This window comes from Periplaneta americana, chromosome 14 (assembly GCF_040183065.1).
Source record: "Periplaneta americana isolate PAMFEO1 chromosome 14, P.americana_PAMFEO1_priV1, whole genome shotgun sequence".
Taxonomy (NCBI): domain Eukaryota; kingdom Metazoa; phylum Arthropoda; class Insecta; order Blattodea; family Blattidae; genus Periplaneta; species Periplaneta americana.
Genome location: NC_091130.1, coordinates 125,634,865 through 125,653,291, shown reverse-complemented (window position 1 = coordinate 125,653,291; position 18,427 = coordinate 125,634,865). Strand labels below are relative to the sequence as shown.

Sequence of the window (18,427 nt, the reverse complement as noted above, 5' to 3'; positions counted from 1 at the left end):
GTGCAACGAGATGGTAATCTTTCATACATGATATTCTTTTGGATTTTGCAACTGATTCTGTTGTGTTTACTTGAACACTGCGTAACTTTGAATAAGTAAGTGAGGAGCTTGGTATCAAAGTTGGACAACTCCACTTTTGCTCTTTTTTTTTTTTTTTTTTTTTTTTTTTTACAGGAGAGGCGAAAAACTAGATCCTTGGAAACCAATGTCACCATCATACGTACATTTTTTTTTTAAACATTCTCGTGGGCCATAGAAATATTTTTTCAACCTCAAAATGTGATTAAAATTAATATTCATGTCGAAATTTAAGTTTAAAAAGTGGAGTAGTCCATCTCTGAAACTAAGTCATGGAGTTGTCTGTTTTTGAAACCAAATGAAGCCATATTTAAAGTGGAGTTGTCTGTTTTTGAAACCAAACGAAGCTATATTTAAAGTGAAATTGTCTACTTTTGAATCTAGGTCTCTTCTAACTCTGTTTCAAAGCAAATTTACGTAAAACAGTACTTATTCATCCACAAACCGATTATATAAACAATCAGCCATGTTGGATTCGCGATGCGTGATGGGAAAGGTGGTACGAATGTGGGCTTCTTATTGGCTACTGAAGAAATTTCCTAATTTGAAACCTAGCCACAGTGGAATAGTCTACATTTTGATTCTAAAGCGCACAATTAAGTGCTATTTTTGCTCTGTTCTGTCCATTTTTGAAACAGTTCCAGAATCGTATTCAGCACACAAAATTTATAAGAAACAATAAATATCTCGAAATCGAAAAAAATGGAGTTATCAAACTTTGATAATATACTACTCAAGTAATGGCTAAGGGGAGGGAGATCCTGCCTTATCCCTCCACAGTGCGTATGTGCTTAAGGAGTTGAATCGCAAGTCAAGGAATGCCGACCACTGTTTTAGATTATTATACCTTCAATTGTTGTACTTCTGATGTGAAAATTTCTACTTCCATAGCGAAATAAGTGAGGTATTTGTTGTCAATTTGAGAAACAATTTTAATATTTAAACAAAAATTGTTAACGAAGTCAAAATGGAATACTTATTTTTCCAAAGGGGCTAAGTGCCAATATTTCGAATTCCATTTTATTCAGTCTAAGGAAGGTAAATCCATGTGAGGATATCATACGAAATGGGCTCTGCTGTAGTTTCATTATAAATTACTCACTCGTGCACCAAAAAATCATTAGAGGCATCTCAACATGAATTTGGCAGAGTGTTTTGCATCAATAATTCACAAATTTGTTTTTGGCGCTTAACCCGTTTCGAAAGATAGTTTTTCCATTGTAGTGAAACGAAAGTAAAATTCGTATTTATCACCTCAACATTTTAATAACTTATATGATCTAGAAAGAACTGTTAATAATTGCAATGTCAGTGGAAGGAGTCTCTGAAACATATCTTTCTGTTCTAAGGAGTTACTTTTGAGCAAACTAATATTAATTTCTGTATTGTAAATTGGGGATGCGGTCGTAGAAAGCTTCGATATCAACAATAAACTTCGGCATCCACAAAAATAATTTATAAAACTGGGAGCCGTTTTCCTTTATGGCGTCACAATAATTGTATTAAAAATTCGGTCCCTTATCACAAATCTGGAAACATGTGTGCTCGTTACATGATGCAGTACCAATCAATAGACACGAAAGGTTCCATTATTTTACAGTTCTTCTCTGTGTTGATTGTTCCTCTTGTTGATTCCACACACCCACTGTCGCTTAGCATCGTGATCGGTGATGTTGTGTAGTCTAGAGTCGGTGTGGTTTGAGCAGTTGTGTTCGAAATCAGCGGCCTCTGTTTCGCAGTGGTGACGATTCGCTCAGCATCACAACTCCGTCTCGCGTTCTGCCTGGGTGATGTCGAATGAGCATGGGGATCTCTCACCGGAGTCTGGCTTCGAGATCAGCTCCTCTGAAGGCAACACTCCTGCCGTTCGCATGTCGTCCCGGACCTGTGACCAAATATTTAAGCCATACAAACATAGTGTCACAATATACCAAGTTCGTGGAGCTAAATGATAGGTGTGAGCAGTACGGGATGAAGATACATTTTTTTATTTTTATTTATTTATTTATTTATTTAATACTTTATACTTGAGCTACATTAGGCATTGCAACCCGAAAGAGCAGAAGCTCGTACTTGGGCGCAGTTCAGATCAGTTATACAAAATACCGTAAACTGGGGTAAAGAGGATCACATGTGGTAAAGTGGATCATATGTGTATTGTTAGATAAGTCAGCGCCACATGGTTCATACATGCAAAGAAAACTATTTTTAGTGGCACTTATAGAAGAAAGGTTTTCTTTTCATGTGTGATCCATGTGGTGCTGCCTTATCTAGGCAATACACATATGATCCACTTTACCACATGTGATCCTCTTTACCCCAGTTTACGGTATATCACAAAATTAAGAGAGTTCATTGAGCACAATAACATTAATAAATAGTAAAATAATACAGTATGTAATAATAGGATCTATATAGGTGAGCCTGCCTGGAGAGAAATAAAAAATAGGTTGCAGTCGCCAAATTACTCTTCAAGGAACGACCACTCTTATAAATTGAGGGAAAGAAGACAGAGGACGGACACTGGAAAGTTTTCTTTTCTCAATCGTACTATCAGGGACTGGAATGCTTTACCTGCAGACTTACTAAAGGCTTTACCAACAACCAAAAATGTATTTAAAAATAGGCTTAAGGACTTTTCTAATAGACGATAATTATACACAGTATTTAAAGGGTGTAATTGATATTTTGTTATTGAAGTATTCTATCAGTGAAGAATTATGTTGTGTCAGTGAAGTGTGTTGTGTAAGTAAAACGTGTTCCTGTCAGTGAAGCTTTATAGTTTATAGTGGCAGTGCAAAGTATTTGAACAGTGAAATGTTTTCGAAGTGTTAGTGAAATCAGGATAGAATCAATGAAATATGTCGTAGTTCCAGTGCAGTGAGTGAGTTGACGGCGAAATGAGTGTAGTGTTGAAAGGTACTTGTGCAGATATGAACATAATATCATACTCGTGGGTTTTAGTTCGAACATAGGTTTAAGGTACAAATTAGATTTACTTTAAATGTTATTTTAACTGATCGCGCTTCATTTAATTTAGGATGTTCCCTGTTATTATTATTATTATTATTATTATTATTATTGTTATTATTATTACTATTATAATTATTATTAATTATTGTTACTATTAATTATTAGTATTATTATTAATTGTATTTTTTATTAATTGTGTTTATTATTGTCTTTATTTGAGTGTAATTAGTTATCACTGCCACCGGATACATATCCATTGCAGTGTGAATAAATACATACATATACAAATAGAAAATACAAAAGTACATAAATATTAGAGTATCAATTTTTAATTCAATTAGCTTAAACAATTAAATAATTAATCTGATTTGTTTCTTAAATCTATGTGTGTTAAGTGTACTTAGCTCAGGGCAAGCTCTAATTAATTCATTATATATTTTTGGTCCAAAATTTCTCATGTGTTTTAATCCAGCAGTTGTGTGGCATTTGGGAGTATTTAGAAAGAAACTGTAGTTTTGTCTCGTATGGTATTCGTGAGGATCAAATTTAAATTTATTGTGGTTTTTATGGAAGTAAATCAGCAATGTTTGTTTATAAATTTGTTCTAGATTTGATACACCAAATTCCTGAAAAATTAATTTTGTTGGGTAATCAAAAGGTTTATATAGACAAATTTTGATAATTCTTTTTTGGAGCAAATTTAAAGGATGGAGAGTTGATTTTGCCATTCCTCCCCAACCTAAAATACCATATTGAATTATTGATTGAAACAGAGTTAAGTACACAGAACATAAACAGGTAAATAAGAGCGTAGAATGGAAAATTTGTGGATTGTTTTACGCAATCTGTTACACAGGAAGGAGATATGCTTGTCCCATTTTAAATGTTGGTCAATAATAATGCCTAAATATTTAACTTGTGAGGATATACTCAAAGCGTTACATGAGCAAGTAGGTAGGTTACAATCATGCATTGTTATACTTCTATTATTATTTATTTTTAGTTGCTCAAGGCCATGTGATGTTAATGAAAATGGTATTAATTTTGTTTTGGACGTTTGTTTTGTTTTAGAACGTATTTTTTCTTATTAGAATAAAAATATGAACATGTAAATTACATTGTATGTATGCTCATATACAAAGATAACTTTCTGGAGTTAGCCACTATGAATTAAAAACCTCCATTTCGTTTATGGGGTAAGCAGTAAGCATGATATTCTCGTATACTTAAATGTGCCATAAAAATTTTCAATAGCTCTGAAAATGAGCATTGCAAATATCTACATTTTATTCTATCAATAGTCTCTAGACACACACCTTCATCTCCAACAGCAGAAATAACTAAAATGCTCTCTCAATTAATAACATTCAATAAAAGAATTGTATTCCAATAGATACCATCCCATTGTGAAATCCTGGGAAACGAGAATGTGGATGCTTTAGCAAAGAAGGGCAGCACTGCTACTTACAGACCTGTTACTAAATCTACCTATTACTGTGTGAAAAGATTTATTAAACTACATACTTAGACTTCAACAAACAAAATTTGATAACACAATCTCAAGAGAAAAAACGGAACTCTCTGCATCATAATCCACAGTTGATTACCGATTTACCACGCAAATCGTCTGTAGCTACATTTAGATTGAAAACAGGCCATGACTGTTTGGCCAAGCATCTGCATAGAATTGGAATATATCAGTCCCCTAACTGCCCATTGTGCAACTCAAATCAAGAAATGGATTCAGAACACCTCTAAATCTGTGCTTCAGTGGCTGACCATGACAATATCTGTGAAAAGTATTGGAGTGCAAGAAGTCAAATGACTTTATTGTCAAACGCCTAGCATTAGAAAAAAAAAACAACACTTTACAAGAGCTTAAACTATGTAGCAAGCCATACTACTTATCATAAATCTGTATTGGAAATACACTAAATTTTAACGATGATATTCAGGTTTCAAGGGACTAAGTAGTTGCTTCAGAACTTTGGAAAGTTATTCAGTATGTATTACAGAAGAGGAACAAAGCAGACGGTACTCTTTGCTATATCACATTGTAAATGTCTGTTTTTTAATATCCGAAATTCTAGTATAGCAGTCTAATTGTTGACGAAATTACAGCTTATACCATTGCACTTTGAAGTATATTTATAGTCTTTCATCCGAGTAAACTGACTCATCGAATGAAACTTTGGAATAGAGAGATATTTTCTCAATTAAATTCTCCCGAATCAATATTGTGTTTAACTTCAAATTTTCCACATCGCACGAGGGATAAATGAAGGTTGGATACATCATACGAATTGGCCCAACTTTACGGAATGAAAATGACCGAGAATTAATCTGTAGTGCGATATGAACCATATAGTATGGCACATTAGCCATAAATGGAAATAGAAATCATTGGTAACACAGGGATATCCAATTCTCTACAATTTCTATACTACACCACTGTCGTGCCAAGGATTTCTGTTTCTGAGACAGGCAAGTGTGATTAACAGGGTTAAGATAATTAACGAAGTTTTAAATCGAATTTATATGTCTGGCTTATTCTTCACCAGTCAAGCAAATTTCATGGAGAAATAGGAATATCTGCAATACCAAGTCTTGATTAAAATCGAGATTCAACAATTTATCACTTCTCAGTAATCTTTTAAGCATTTAACTTAAACACTTATTTCAATTTTGAAAACGTATTATGTGTCTTTCACGTGTTAAATTTTATGTTACCTTGTTAACATGTTTCGGCCTGCTATCGGCCATCATCAGAACTGGTTGTTGCTGGTCTTGGTGCCTTTTGTTTTGTTTCCTGTTGGGGTGTGTTTGTGTAGTGTAATGTGGAGTCAAAGAGTGTGTGTGTTCTGAAATTGAGTTGTGTGTTGAGAATTTCATTTGGATGTGTTTTGTGTGTTTGTACATTTCGTATTGTTTTAGTGTGTTTAGTTTCTGGCTTTTTGGTTGGATGTGTAGAATTTCCATGTCTATGTTGATGTCTCTGTATGTGTGGTTAGCATTTGTGATGTGTTCTGCATATGTGGAAGTGTTTTGTAATTTTGTTATGGCTGTGATGTGTTCTTTGTAACGTGTTTGAAATGATCTGCCTGTCTGTCCTATGTATAAGTTGTTGCAGGTGTTCATTTGAGCTTGTATACGCCTGTGTGGTTGTATTTGTTTGTTTGTGTTGTTTGTGTGTTGAAATGTTTTTGTAGAGTATTATTTGTTCTGTATGCGATGTTGTAATTTCAATTTCCAATTTTTAGCTCTGCTTGATTACTGTGTGCTTACCATTGTTATAGTTCAGGAGGATAGACCTGGCATGTGAGTTATGAGAGAAGAGAAAGGTTAGGCGATCAGAAAGAGTTTGGCGTGTGAGGGGTGACGGTCAATATTACACGAATCTACAGACATGGAGCTCAGACTAAAAACTTGTCTTCCCTCTCCATACCGACTAGTGATATAGACATAGTGCATGATGGGATAGTACCTATTTGTCTGTTTTTTTTTTTTCATTTCACATTTTTAATTTGTATTTACACTTTGTATCTTGCATTTGTATCTGTTTTATCTATTTTTTCATGTTATCTGGAATAATTGTATGTTTTAAACAAATAACTGTACTAATCTTAGCATGCAGGCTTTCACGGCCGGTGTCTAGTTGAAACAGAGCTTCCGGGCTAAGATGCCGTTACTGGTGCTGACGTTACCAGACGTTTCGTCTACTTCTACGGCAGACATCTTCAATGGTTAGGTATCCTCGGTCGAAGTCTTCTGCTCGGGATACCTGTAGCAACTGATGACATGTCTGGTAACGTCAGCACCAGTAGACCACGGCATCTTAGCCCGGAAGCTCTGTTTCAAATAACTGTACTGTCTAATGATATTGTGGCTGAGAGAGAGAGAGAGAGAGAAGAGAGAGAGAGAAGAGAGAAGAGAGAGAGAGGGAGAGGGAGAGAGAGGGGGAGAGGGGGAGGGAGAGGGGGAGAGAGGAGAGAGAGAGAGAGAGAGAGAGGTGTGTTCAGAAATTTGATCCGAACAAAATATAACTTTTCATTCTGCAAAAGAATTTTATAATGTTACATTGGTTCGGAGAAAATTTCTGCACATTTGAAGGACAAAATGAAAATTCTTTCAGTCATTTATTATCATAATACACTGCTCTCTTAAATTGACTAAGTAATAAATTTTTCAACAAAATTATGTAACCACTCGTTGATAGTGACGGAAGTTGCAAAGGAGAGTTGATGGTGAAGGAAGTTGGAGAGTTGATGGTGACGGAAGTTGCAAAGGAGAGTTGATGGTGACGGAAGTTGCAAAGGAGAGTTGATGGTGACGGAAGTTGCATAGGAGAGTTGATGGTGACGGAAGTTGCAAAGGAGAGTTCATGGTGATGGAAGTTGCAAAGGAGAGTTGATGGTGACGGAAGTTGGAAAGGAGAGTTATTGATGACGGAAATTGCAAAGGAGAATTGATGGTGACGGAGGTTGCAAAGGAGAGTTGATGGTGACGGAAATTGCAAAGAATAAATGGTGACGGAAGTTGCAAAGGAAAGTTGATGGTGACGGAAGTTCCAAAGACTAGTTGATGGTGACGAAAGTTGCAAAGGAGAGTTGATGGGGACGGAAGTTGCAAAGATAGTTAAAGGTGACGAAAGTTCCAAAGACTAGTTGATGGTGACGGAAATTGCAAAGCCGAGTTGATATGGACGGAAGTTGAAAAGGAAAGTTGATGGTGACTAAAGTTACAAAGTAAAGTTGATGGTGACGGAAGTTGCAAAGGAGAGTTGATAGTGACGGTAGTTGCAAAGGAAAGTTGATGGTGACGAAAGTTGCAAAGTAGTTGATGGTGACGGAAGTTGCACAGGAGAGTTGATGGTGACGGGAGTTGTACAGGAGAGTTGATGGTGACAGAAGTTACAAAGGAGAATTGATGGTGACGAAAGTTGCAAAGGGGAGTTGATGGTGACGGAAGTTGTACAGGACAGTTGATGGTGACGGAAGTTGTACAGGAGAGTTGATGGTGACGGGAGTTGTACAGGAGAGTTGATGGTGACGAAAGTTGCAAAGGGGAGTTGATAGTGACGGAAGTTTCAAAGGAAAGTTGGTGATGGAAGTTGGAAAGGACAGACTCAATTCGCATTACTAATCTCTACAAATATAGAGAGATACAGAGAAATAATTACAGAACATTTGACTCGAAATTGTTAAGAAAAAATTACAAACAATAGACAACAAAAAAAGCGGTTCTTGATTGGTACGAGTTCTATATCGAAGGTATGAAGTCATTGGTATCTGTATGAGTTATTATTTTCAGTGTTTGGTCTCATATTTACAACAGAGAAGTTAAATATTATCAACAAAATTATACTGCCAAATAGCCGACTACTGGGTGCTCTACCACTGAGCTACGCCGAAGCTCAATCTAGTATATCTAGTTAATTTAGTGTGTATATATATATATATATATATATATATATATATATATATATATATATACGTGAATTATTATCAGAATTGAATATAAGCTTAGCTCTATATACTTAGAAGATTGGGAAAAGTGTGGTGTATGTGTCGGCAGAACATTTCGTGATAAATATGCTGCATTTTCATTTCTATTATTTATAACGGTCGCCTGCGAAGAATTTGAAATTGTCGATTGTCGGCTGCATTAGCAAGCTTCGATTTGGGGTGAACTTTTGAAACATTTCTTTGCTATTGTGTGTATTTCCTGTGGTGGATTAGTGGTCAGACCCTTGTCCTTTCACGTAGCGCTCCGGGTTCGAGTTCCGGTCAGAACTGGGAATGCACGGAGGAGGCTAATCTAGAGACGAGTTGACACATGCTCGAAAACTAGATACGCAGCGAACCTTAGTGTAGTCAGCTTGTGTTGGTTGGAGGTTAAGCGCAATAGGTGTACTAGGTCGTAGAACCAAGTCGTAGTATCCTCTTCCAAATACGCTACAATGTAAAATATTGTATCGTGTATCTCTTTGATTCCTAAGGTTAAAGCAAGTAGGGAACTTAAAGGGAGACTCCACTGAAAATCACGAAAATTTTCCAAAAAAAATTATTGGCTATTTCACTTCTTTAGAATGTATATTTTCATACCCCAAATGGATTTAGTTCAATTATGATTATGAATATGTTTATTTTTTTTTAATTTAAGGCTATAAGGGGCAGTGGCATTTAAAGAGCTGTCAGAATTATTTTTCCATCAAAGAATTTTTTCTTTACAAATTTCTGATTATAAATCTAGTAACTTTTTGTTCTAAAGTTGACTTCCTGAAGTTACTAGACGAATATAGTGGAAGATAATTTTAATTTACATAAATATTGATTTTACTTTCAAATTCATTTTTCCTTAATTTTATTTTTCTTGATTCAACACCAACTTTTTTATGTCAAATATTAATCAATCTGGATGAAATATTTACTGAAAGTATTTGTGAGGTAGTTGCATGTTTCTATGCATTTATTTTATGAGAAATGCTGCTACTTTATTATTATTTTTTTTTTTCGTGAATTAACCTATAGGAAAAATAATATTTTTTAAATGTCAAAATAATTTTTGAAAGTGAATAAATTAGATTCAGGATAACACAGAGGGTTTGGAATTGAACGGGATACATCAGCTTCTTGTCTATGCGGATGACGTAAATATGTTAGGAGAAAATCCACAAACGATTAGGGAAAACGCGGAAATTCCACTTGAAGCAAGTAGAGAGAAAGGGTTGGAAGTAATTCCCGAAAAGACTAAGCATATGATTATGTCGCGTGATCAGAATATTGTACGAAATGGAACTATAAAAGTTGGAGATTTATCCTTCGAAGAGGTGGAAAAATTCAAATATCTTGGAGCAACAGTAACAAATATAAATGACATTCGGGAGGAAATTAAACGCAGAATAAATATGGGAAATGCCTTTATTATTCGGTTGAGAAGCTTTTGTCATCTAGTCTGCTGTCAAAAAATCTGAAAGTTAGAATTTATAAAACAGTTATATTACCGGTTGTTCTGTATGGCTGTGAAACTTAGATTCTCACTTTGAGAGAGGAACATAGGTTAAGTGTGTTTGAGAATAAGGTTCTTAGGAAAATATTTGGGGCTAAGAGGGATGAAGTTACAGGAGAATAGAGAAAGTTACACAACGCAGAGCTGCACACATTGCATCCTTCACCTGACATAATTAGGAACATTAAATCCAGACGTTCGAGATGGGCAGGGCATGTAGCACGTATGGGCGAATCCAGAAATGCATATAGATTGTTAGTTGGGAGGCCAGAGGGGAAAATATCTTTGGGGAGGCCGAGACATAGATGGGAAGATAATATCGAAATGGATTTGAGGGAGGTGGGATATATGGTAAAGACTAGATTAATCTTGCTCAGGATAGGGACCAATGGCCGGCTTATGTGAGGGTGGCAATGAACCTGCGGGTTCCTTAAAAGCCAGTAAGTAAGTAAGTAAGTAAGTAAGTAAGTAAGTAAGTAAGTAAGTAAGTAAGTAAGTAAGTAAGTGAATATATTAGATATTTAATAAAATGAATGCATGGAAATGTTTCTCTATGTCTTATGAATGTAACCAAAAAAAAAGGAAGCTTAAAAATTAAGATCTTCTACTAAAAACTTGGGTTTGAAAATATTTCTAAAACAATATAAAAAAATCAAAAGACAAAACCATTTAGGAGTTAAAAATTTGGATTTCTTAGTCCTTTACATAGTAAAATGCTCTCAAAATTAGGTTGATAAAAATGATTAGGAAAAAAGTTGTCATTTTTAATGGAATGTCCCCTTAAGCAAGGGGAATCATCTGATTCCGTAAAAGCAAGGAGTCGGTTAGAATGCGCTCATGATGTATGTACATAATGAAAGTCTTTTTTCTTTAGTTTTACTAATTCATATAAAACTGGGTTGTGGAAATATATATCATTTCAATTTCATCAAATATTTGCATCACTGATGAAGCTGAAAAGAATTGTTTACACGTTTCCTAAGGAAAATTAATTAACGTGCTGTGTCCATTATTTATTGAGCAAACAGTTCACAATATGTTTGTTTTAATTAAATACAATCTGTGTTCGCTTGAATAGCTATTTACTTTTAATTAGCAACTTCTACAAAACTTCGTGGAATATGAGATATTGTCTGACAGTAACCATGCTTTAAATTGGCAATAGAGGACCTAATTAAACATAAAGGAACTTTGAGGTTGAGAGTTACAGATATGGAACAAAAGTAATGATACTTGCATAACATTTCGACACAATTCTTATACATAAATGGAAAATAAACACGAGGCCTATATGAATATTTTTAATTATTCTGAAATGAGTTTTTGACTTACAGTGAATTCAGCAGTGAATAAAAACAGGCTATCTCAGTTCCTATTTACTTACTTAGTTCCTAATCGCTTTTAAGGAACCCGCAGATTCATTGCCACCCTCACATAAGCCCGCCATCGGTCCCTATCCTGTGCAAGATTAATCCAGTCTCTATCATCATATCCCACCTCCCTCAAAGCCATTTTAATATTATCCTCCCATCTACGTCTCGGCCTCCTCAAAGTCTCTTTCCCTTCGGCCTCCCAATTAACACTCTATATGCATTTCTGGATTCGCCCATACGTGCTACATGCCCTGCCCATCTCAAACGTCTGGATTTAATGTTCCTAATTATGTCAGGTGAAGAATACAATGCGTGCAGTTCAGTACCTAACTATAGTTAGTGAAAATAATTCAAGTAATATTCCTACAAGTGTAGATTAAAGCACAGATTACATATATAACAGATTGCTCATCCCTATGTTAAAATCGGTAGCACTTTGAAGAGAACAAACATCAAGATCGCCACTCGTCCGCCGTAAACGAACATGAGATGGCAGTACAGTCGCTAATGCAATCAAATGGGAGTAATGACATGACTCCTTATGTAACATCTAGATGGCAGGATAGCAAACCTGACAAAAGTTGTTATCGTCAAAGCCTATAAGGCCAAGCAATCTGGGTCTTATGATGTAGGGTTAAAGTACCGTAAATTTTTCTTAATGGTAGTGTCTGTAGTGTCTACCATATATTGATTTTTTTGGATCTCAATTAAATTTTATGCATTATACATCAGCATTTTGTTCATATCATTGAATACAGTACTCTATTAAATATTTAATTATGAATTTTATTTCATCAGACATATAATCTCATGCAAAGTAACTAGTTGTATTCATATGAAAAATGTAGAGTAGATAATGAAACTAAACAAAAATATCACTAAAATAAATCGACTATAAAACCTTTTTTTTTCAGAGCTGAAAAACGTTCATGATTTTTCTCACTGAAAATGAAAGAGTCTTGATGATTTTATTGGTTACGGGGAAAGATAAGGAATCAACAAGAGATATTCATAATAAAATACAATCCAATAGAAACTGTTCTGAAAATAGTGAAACACTTTAATGAAGTAGCAAAAGCAAAGAATAAGCAAAAGCATGGAGGGCCAAAGAAAGTTACAGGAATAGATAGGACGAAGAGAAAGTGCTGCGGAGTTCACTTCTCTATCGCTGGATTTAACCACTCCAGACTTCTACCTATCTGGCGCTCTAAAGGACACAGTGTACGCCACAAAACCACAAATACTGGAGGAACTGAGAGTTCAGATTGAACATGCCTGTGATGATATTCCATTAACAACAATCCAGTTGGTATGTCGCTCTATTGTACGTCGTCGTTGGCGGAAGGAGGCCATTTTGAACATGTACGCACTTACGGAATACAAAACCGCAAAAATCGTATTTCCGCCTCATCTCTTTGCTGAGAAATAGTGTTTTAAAATGCATAGGCCTATATATCACTTTTCGACACTCTGTGTTAAATAGGTATGTGTTTGAAGATAGGTAAAGTTTCATTCAATAAATTGTAACTTATAACCAGGTTGTCCCAAGCTTGTAAATTGTACTAATTTACTAACAAACTATTAATAATACATTACGACATTTATTAAAACATATTTTAAATATATGTAATGAACAAGTTCATGAATTTAGTTATTATATCTCAGCTGGTTTTCCAACAATATCTGTCTGTCTATATATATATATATATATATATATATATATATATATATATATATATATATATATATATATATATATATATATATATACATTATTCAATAAAATGTAACATATCGAAATTACCCTATAAAATTACTAACGTAATTATAAGTCGAATAGTCGTTGTAACGAGGAAGTAAAAAAGAAAGACGTATCGACCAACAAAGAGATTGGAGAATATAATTGTTTCAGATGAAGACGGTGAGATTGTAAAAGGGATTTTCCACTTTCCATCCCCGATTAGCGGCGATGAGGTCGTGTTGCTGTGGCGTATGAGCTATGAGGCAGTCATAATTTATCGATTACTGTGTAACATAAATGCCGTGGTTGTCACAGAGGTACCAACTAATTCATGACCGGAAGGCAGTAATCGCCGAAACAAACGAACATAGAGGAGCTTAAATGTAATAATGCTCGGTAGTCCAGGCTTACTCTATGCCCGCGTTAACGTCGACCTTTGATCAATTCTCTGTGAACTGTAAGTGGATCGGCAATCCATCGGTATTAAACTTTTGGCCCGTATAATTAAATGGTTCTGGTGGTTTGCAGATTATATCTCCAACTATGCGTGACAATCTCCCAAGATGAGGTCTTCCAAGTCTTCATCGAGAATCTTGTTATGTGCATACACGGATCACCATCAATGTTATTATCATTTAATTCCATGGTTATTAAAACTGTATTTTAACACCAGATCGTCCTGCCTGAATTGAAAAATGAACTTCAAAAGGCTTTTAATTTGTAAATAGGTAAGTATTGGAATTTTACTTGAAGCAAATAAAGAGATAGGTTTGGAAGTAAATCCCGAAAAGACAAAGCATATGATTATGTCTCGTGATGAGAATATTGTACGAAATGGAAATATAAAATTTGGAAATTTATCCTTCGAAGAGATGGAAAAATTCAAATACCTGGGAGCAACAGTAACAAATATAAATGATACTCGGGAGGAAAGAAAACACAAAATAAATATGGGAAATGCCTGTTATTATTCGGTTGAGAAGTTCTTATCATCCAGTCTGCTGTCAAAAAATCTGAAAGTTAGAATTTATAAAACAGTTACATTACCTGGTTGTTCGTTATGGTTGTGAAACTTGGACTCTCACTGTGAGAGAGGAACATAGGTTAAGGGTGTTTGAGAATAAGGTGCTTAGGAAAATATTTGGGGCTAAGCGGGATGAAGTTACAGGAGAATGGAGAAAGTTACACAACACAGAACTGCACGCATTGTAATCTTCACCTGACATAATTAGGAACATAAAATCCAGACGTTTGAGATGGGCAAGGCATGTAGCACGTATGGGCGAATCCAGAAATGCATATAGAGTGTTAGTTGGGAGGCCGGAGGGAAAAAGACCTTTGGGGAGGCCGGGAAGTAGATGGGAAGATAATATTGCGCTATACAGACCACTTCGAAATTAAATCCAAATACAATACATGACATTGAATTGAAGGCAGCCTAGATTGGGCTCCTCAGTGAACGAAGAAATTGTCAATAAATTATATATTTTTTTTAGTAAATGGTAGGAAAAAATAAAACAATGAAGAAGGAAAAGAAAAAGAAATAACACAATTATAAATAACTGAAAACGATTAAACAAAACGTCATTAATTCCAGAAGAAACATAAAATTTTCTAGTATCTATTTCCTATTAGGTGATCATAGTCGTCTATTTAGCACTAGTTGCAAGACCCAATTTAAGTGAGCAGATCGCCATAGGAAAGAGAGCAATCTATTTAAATGTAAAGATGGTTTCTTAGGATTTTTATAGATCACATATAGATTACTCATTGCTATATTAAAATCGGTTGCACTTTGAAGAGAACAACCGCCATGATCGCCACCCGTCCGCCGTAAACGAACACGAGATGGCAGTACAGTCGCTAATGCAATTCAAATGGGGGTTATGACGTGACTCCTTATGTAAAAACTAGATGGCAGCATAGTAAACCTGACAAAAGTTGTTACCGTCAAAACCTATAACGTCGAGCAATCTGGGTATATATGATCTAGGGATCCCTTCACTGCAGACAGAGATACTTAAGTGACAAGAATTTGTCCTAGAACAAATTGCTTGCAAAAATGCGAGAATCTTTTTGTAACAGCCCTTCTAGCCCCAGTCAATAGTCTAATAACTTCGATCGACGTTAGATGATATTTTTCCTTATAGTATGGCATTGTGGGATCGTATATGTTGCATTTTTCCTTATGTACTCAGTAGGTCGATTTTCATACGTTTTCATCCTTACAGTTGGATCAATTATGAATCCGTGATGATAAATTTTGGTTATAATGTGAGGTCCATTGGAAATCGGCTCTTGATTCTGGTGAGAAATGTGAACTTTCTTCCGAGAGAGTAGTGGACGGCGCCTGGAACATTTTCTAGGTTGTTATAGGACTTCTTAGCTTGTGAATGAATAAACTGTCTGATTGTATCAATACCAGAATCTCTGTGTAGCTGGCTGTTATGAACAAACCAAGGAGAATTGAGTGGATGTGTTTAATTTCACTTATTGCAGCTCCTCCCCAGACAGGACAGGCGTTGAAACCCGGCTAAGGGCGATCTATTTTAAAGGGAGATAAAATTCTTGGCATTGCTTCCTCCGTGAGTGAAATAAAGCAGAGAAATTAACGCTGCAACTTGAAGGAATCTACAAGAAATTTTTCAATGCAGAATTGTTGGTCATTTCTCGTCCACTTTGAATTTTGACGTCGAATAACCTCTGTAATTGAAAATATCGTTAAATGTAAAATTACTAGTAATCAGTGGCGGACAGTGTTTGAAATTTGAGAAGAACAAGATGTGAGTGATGAGAAGTTGCATTTTACGTATTAAAATGTTATGCCCCAGGGCTAAAGAACGCCCTGTAGTATGATTTCCTGTGGAGTATTAAATTTGAAACAGGAACAGTGTCAACGGAATACACGGTCTTGAGATGCTTAGCCAGCGATATAGAGTCTTGCCGAGCGTGTGGTAAATCAATGTCTACAATGATTTGTATTCTTACGCCTCAGATCATTGCTGGATTAATCGGATTGGTCCAGTAGGACAAAGCATGCATTTTAATTGGTTAAATTATATCACGCATTGTTCGAACTCTTTTCTTGCGCGTAATCTCATTATAGCAACTTATCACTATAATGCACTGAATCAAATTAAATGTAAGAGATGTTTGATTAAGACGATATTTGTAAGTACGTGAAATCAAAAGTGTTTTTAAGCCCATCTCACCTGGTGGATGGCGTGGTCGGTACCCCCGGGCGGGAAACGGATAACGAAACATAAAAAGTGTTGGTGAGGAGACGCGGCGGGCAGTGGAGATTGACGGAGAGCGTACATCGAATCTATTTTTTTGCACAGAAGAAACGTAGCGGTGATGGCGTCGGTAGAGGAAAATGATATATAACCCGTCTGAAAAATCATTGCAGACGGCAGGTAGAGTAAGCTTGAACATAAACATGCGATCGATACTGCATTACGTCACCCTGTTCTGTCGTACTATGCACAGCGCTGCAGTAAAGAAATGCCTCAGTTCAGTTCGTTCAGTCTGCTAGTCGGTATCGGAAGTGTGTGTGTACACAAGAGCGAATGGAAACTCCGCCGAGACACTCGTCACGCGAAGTCTTACACTCGCAAAGCAGAATGATTATATACAATGTGCTAAAATTTTGTAATCTTTTTTTATTTTAGTAGGTTATTTTACGACGCTTTATCGACATCTTAGGTTATTTAGCGTCTGAATGAGATGAAGGTGATAATGCCGGTGAAATGAGTCCGGGGTCCAGCACCTAAAATTACCCAGCATTTGCTCATATTGGGTTGAGGGAAAACCCCGGAAAAAACCTCAACCAGATAACTTTCCCCAACCGGGAATCGAACCCGGGCCACCTGGTTTCGCGGCCAGACGCTCTAGCCGTTACTCCACAGGTGTGGCCAAAATTTTGTAAAGAAGAGAAAAAGAAAGGTCTTATCATTCCATTAACGAACGCTGTGAAAAGAACAGCAACGGCGGTGGGGAAGAGTGAAAAAACAAAACATACTATAGCTAAGGAGGTGAGGAAGCAAAGCGCATTGGAGGACAATTTTCAACTCCTGGTGAAAGCCCCCCCACATCCAAAGAAAATTGTACTTGATTTTGAAAAACTGTGTCATCCGCAGAACTTTTTTGGAGTTTTATGAGAAGAGTAAAGAAATTCCGACTCTACGCAAGCTTCTGAATGCTGTTAAGAAAAAGATACAGTTTAATGATGGAAAAGATACATTCTGGAGGCTGTCGGTTTTGAAACAAATGACCGCACAATCAATAAGCGAAATCAGCAAATAAGTCTGGACAAAATGCTGCCAACCTGTTAAACATACCGAAGACGAATATTGGCGTCGTGACGCGTTAATGGAAGAGGAAGTAGAAAGGGTAGTAATAAATATAGGCATTGTGATTAGTGATGAAGAGTGTAAAGAAGATGAGATGGATTATGATAGGCCAGGTAGGAGCACATACACAGCAGACGAAGGCAGTTCAACTGATAGTGCAGATGAAATTGAGACCTCTGCCACGGGCATACATGTACTTCTGGAATAAAGTATGTTTATATACCGTACATGACAGAAAAAGTAAATTCAACTATGGTATTGGTAATTGTATTTATGTTCATAACAGCTGTTGATGTTTTTATTGTCAGACTGTCCAAACATTTCTCCAGCTGACTCGCCACGCATCGAGACTGAGCGGATCGCATTCACGACACACGAGCGCCCTCATCTGAGAACTGCAATGTTTCATCAGACGGGTTATACCCTGTAAGTAGTTTTGCTGTACATATGTAAATATATAATAAATCAGGTAGAGTTTACAACATTGCAATCATTTCAGAATAAGTTTAGTAATCATTCCTATAATATCCTAAGAGTTCTAGCTCTTCTAACAAAATAGTTTTCCATTGTTGTGTACAATGGTGGTGTCAGAAATCCTGATGAGAAAGAGTAGAAGTCGAACGCAGTAGCCATCCGGCTAGCAATCAGTGCGACCGAAGTGACGGTCGCACAACAAAAATATGGGGCCTGTCACGTACCTCATTACTATTACATACTTGAACAGCAAATTCACTGACGATCCTCTTCCTTCCCAAAACTGATCAATTAGGTCACAACATACTGAACAACTACTACTAGAAGAAATGTATAAATAAATATATTTCGTAACACAAAAGAAAAAAATAACAGGAACACCCACAAACAAGGAAAAAGTCTCCCATCATAAAATGACAATACCTGAT

At 36.0% G+C, this 18,427-nt stretch overlaps 1 protein-coding gene across 3 annotated transcripts in view; it reads right to left on the bottom strand.

Moving 5' to 3' along the window:
• Positions 1–408: 408 nt before the first annotated feature.
• LOC138713714 (dipeptidase 1-like) overlaps positions 409–18,427 on the bottom strand; it is a 1,576,476-nt gene continuing 1,558,457 nt past the window's right edge. For all 3 annotated transcript variants that reach the window (XM_069846020.1, XM_069846021.1, XM_069846022.1), the window contains one exon: positions 409–1,963. In XM_069846020.1, coding sequence (XP_069702121.1) covers positions 1,838–1,963 — 126 coding nt within the window. In that variant the 3' untranslated portion in view covers positions 409–1,837. The remainder of the gene's footprint in view (positions 1,964–18,427) is intronic.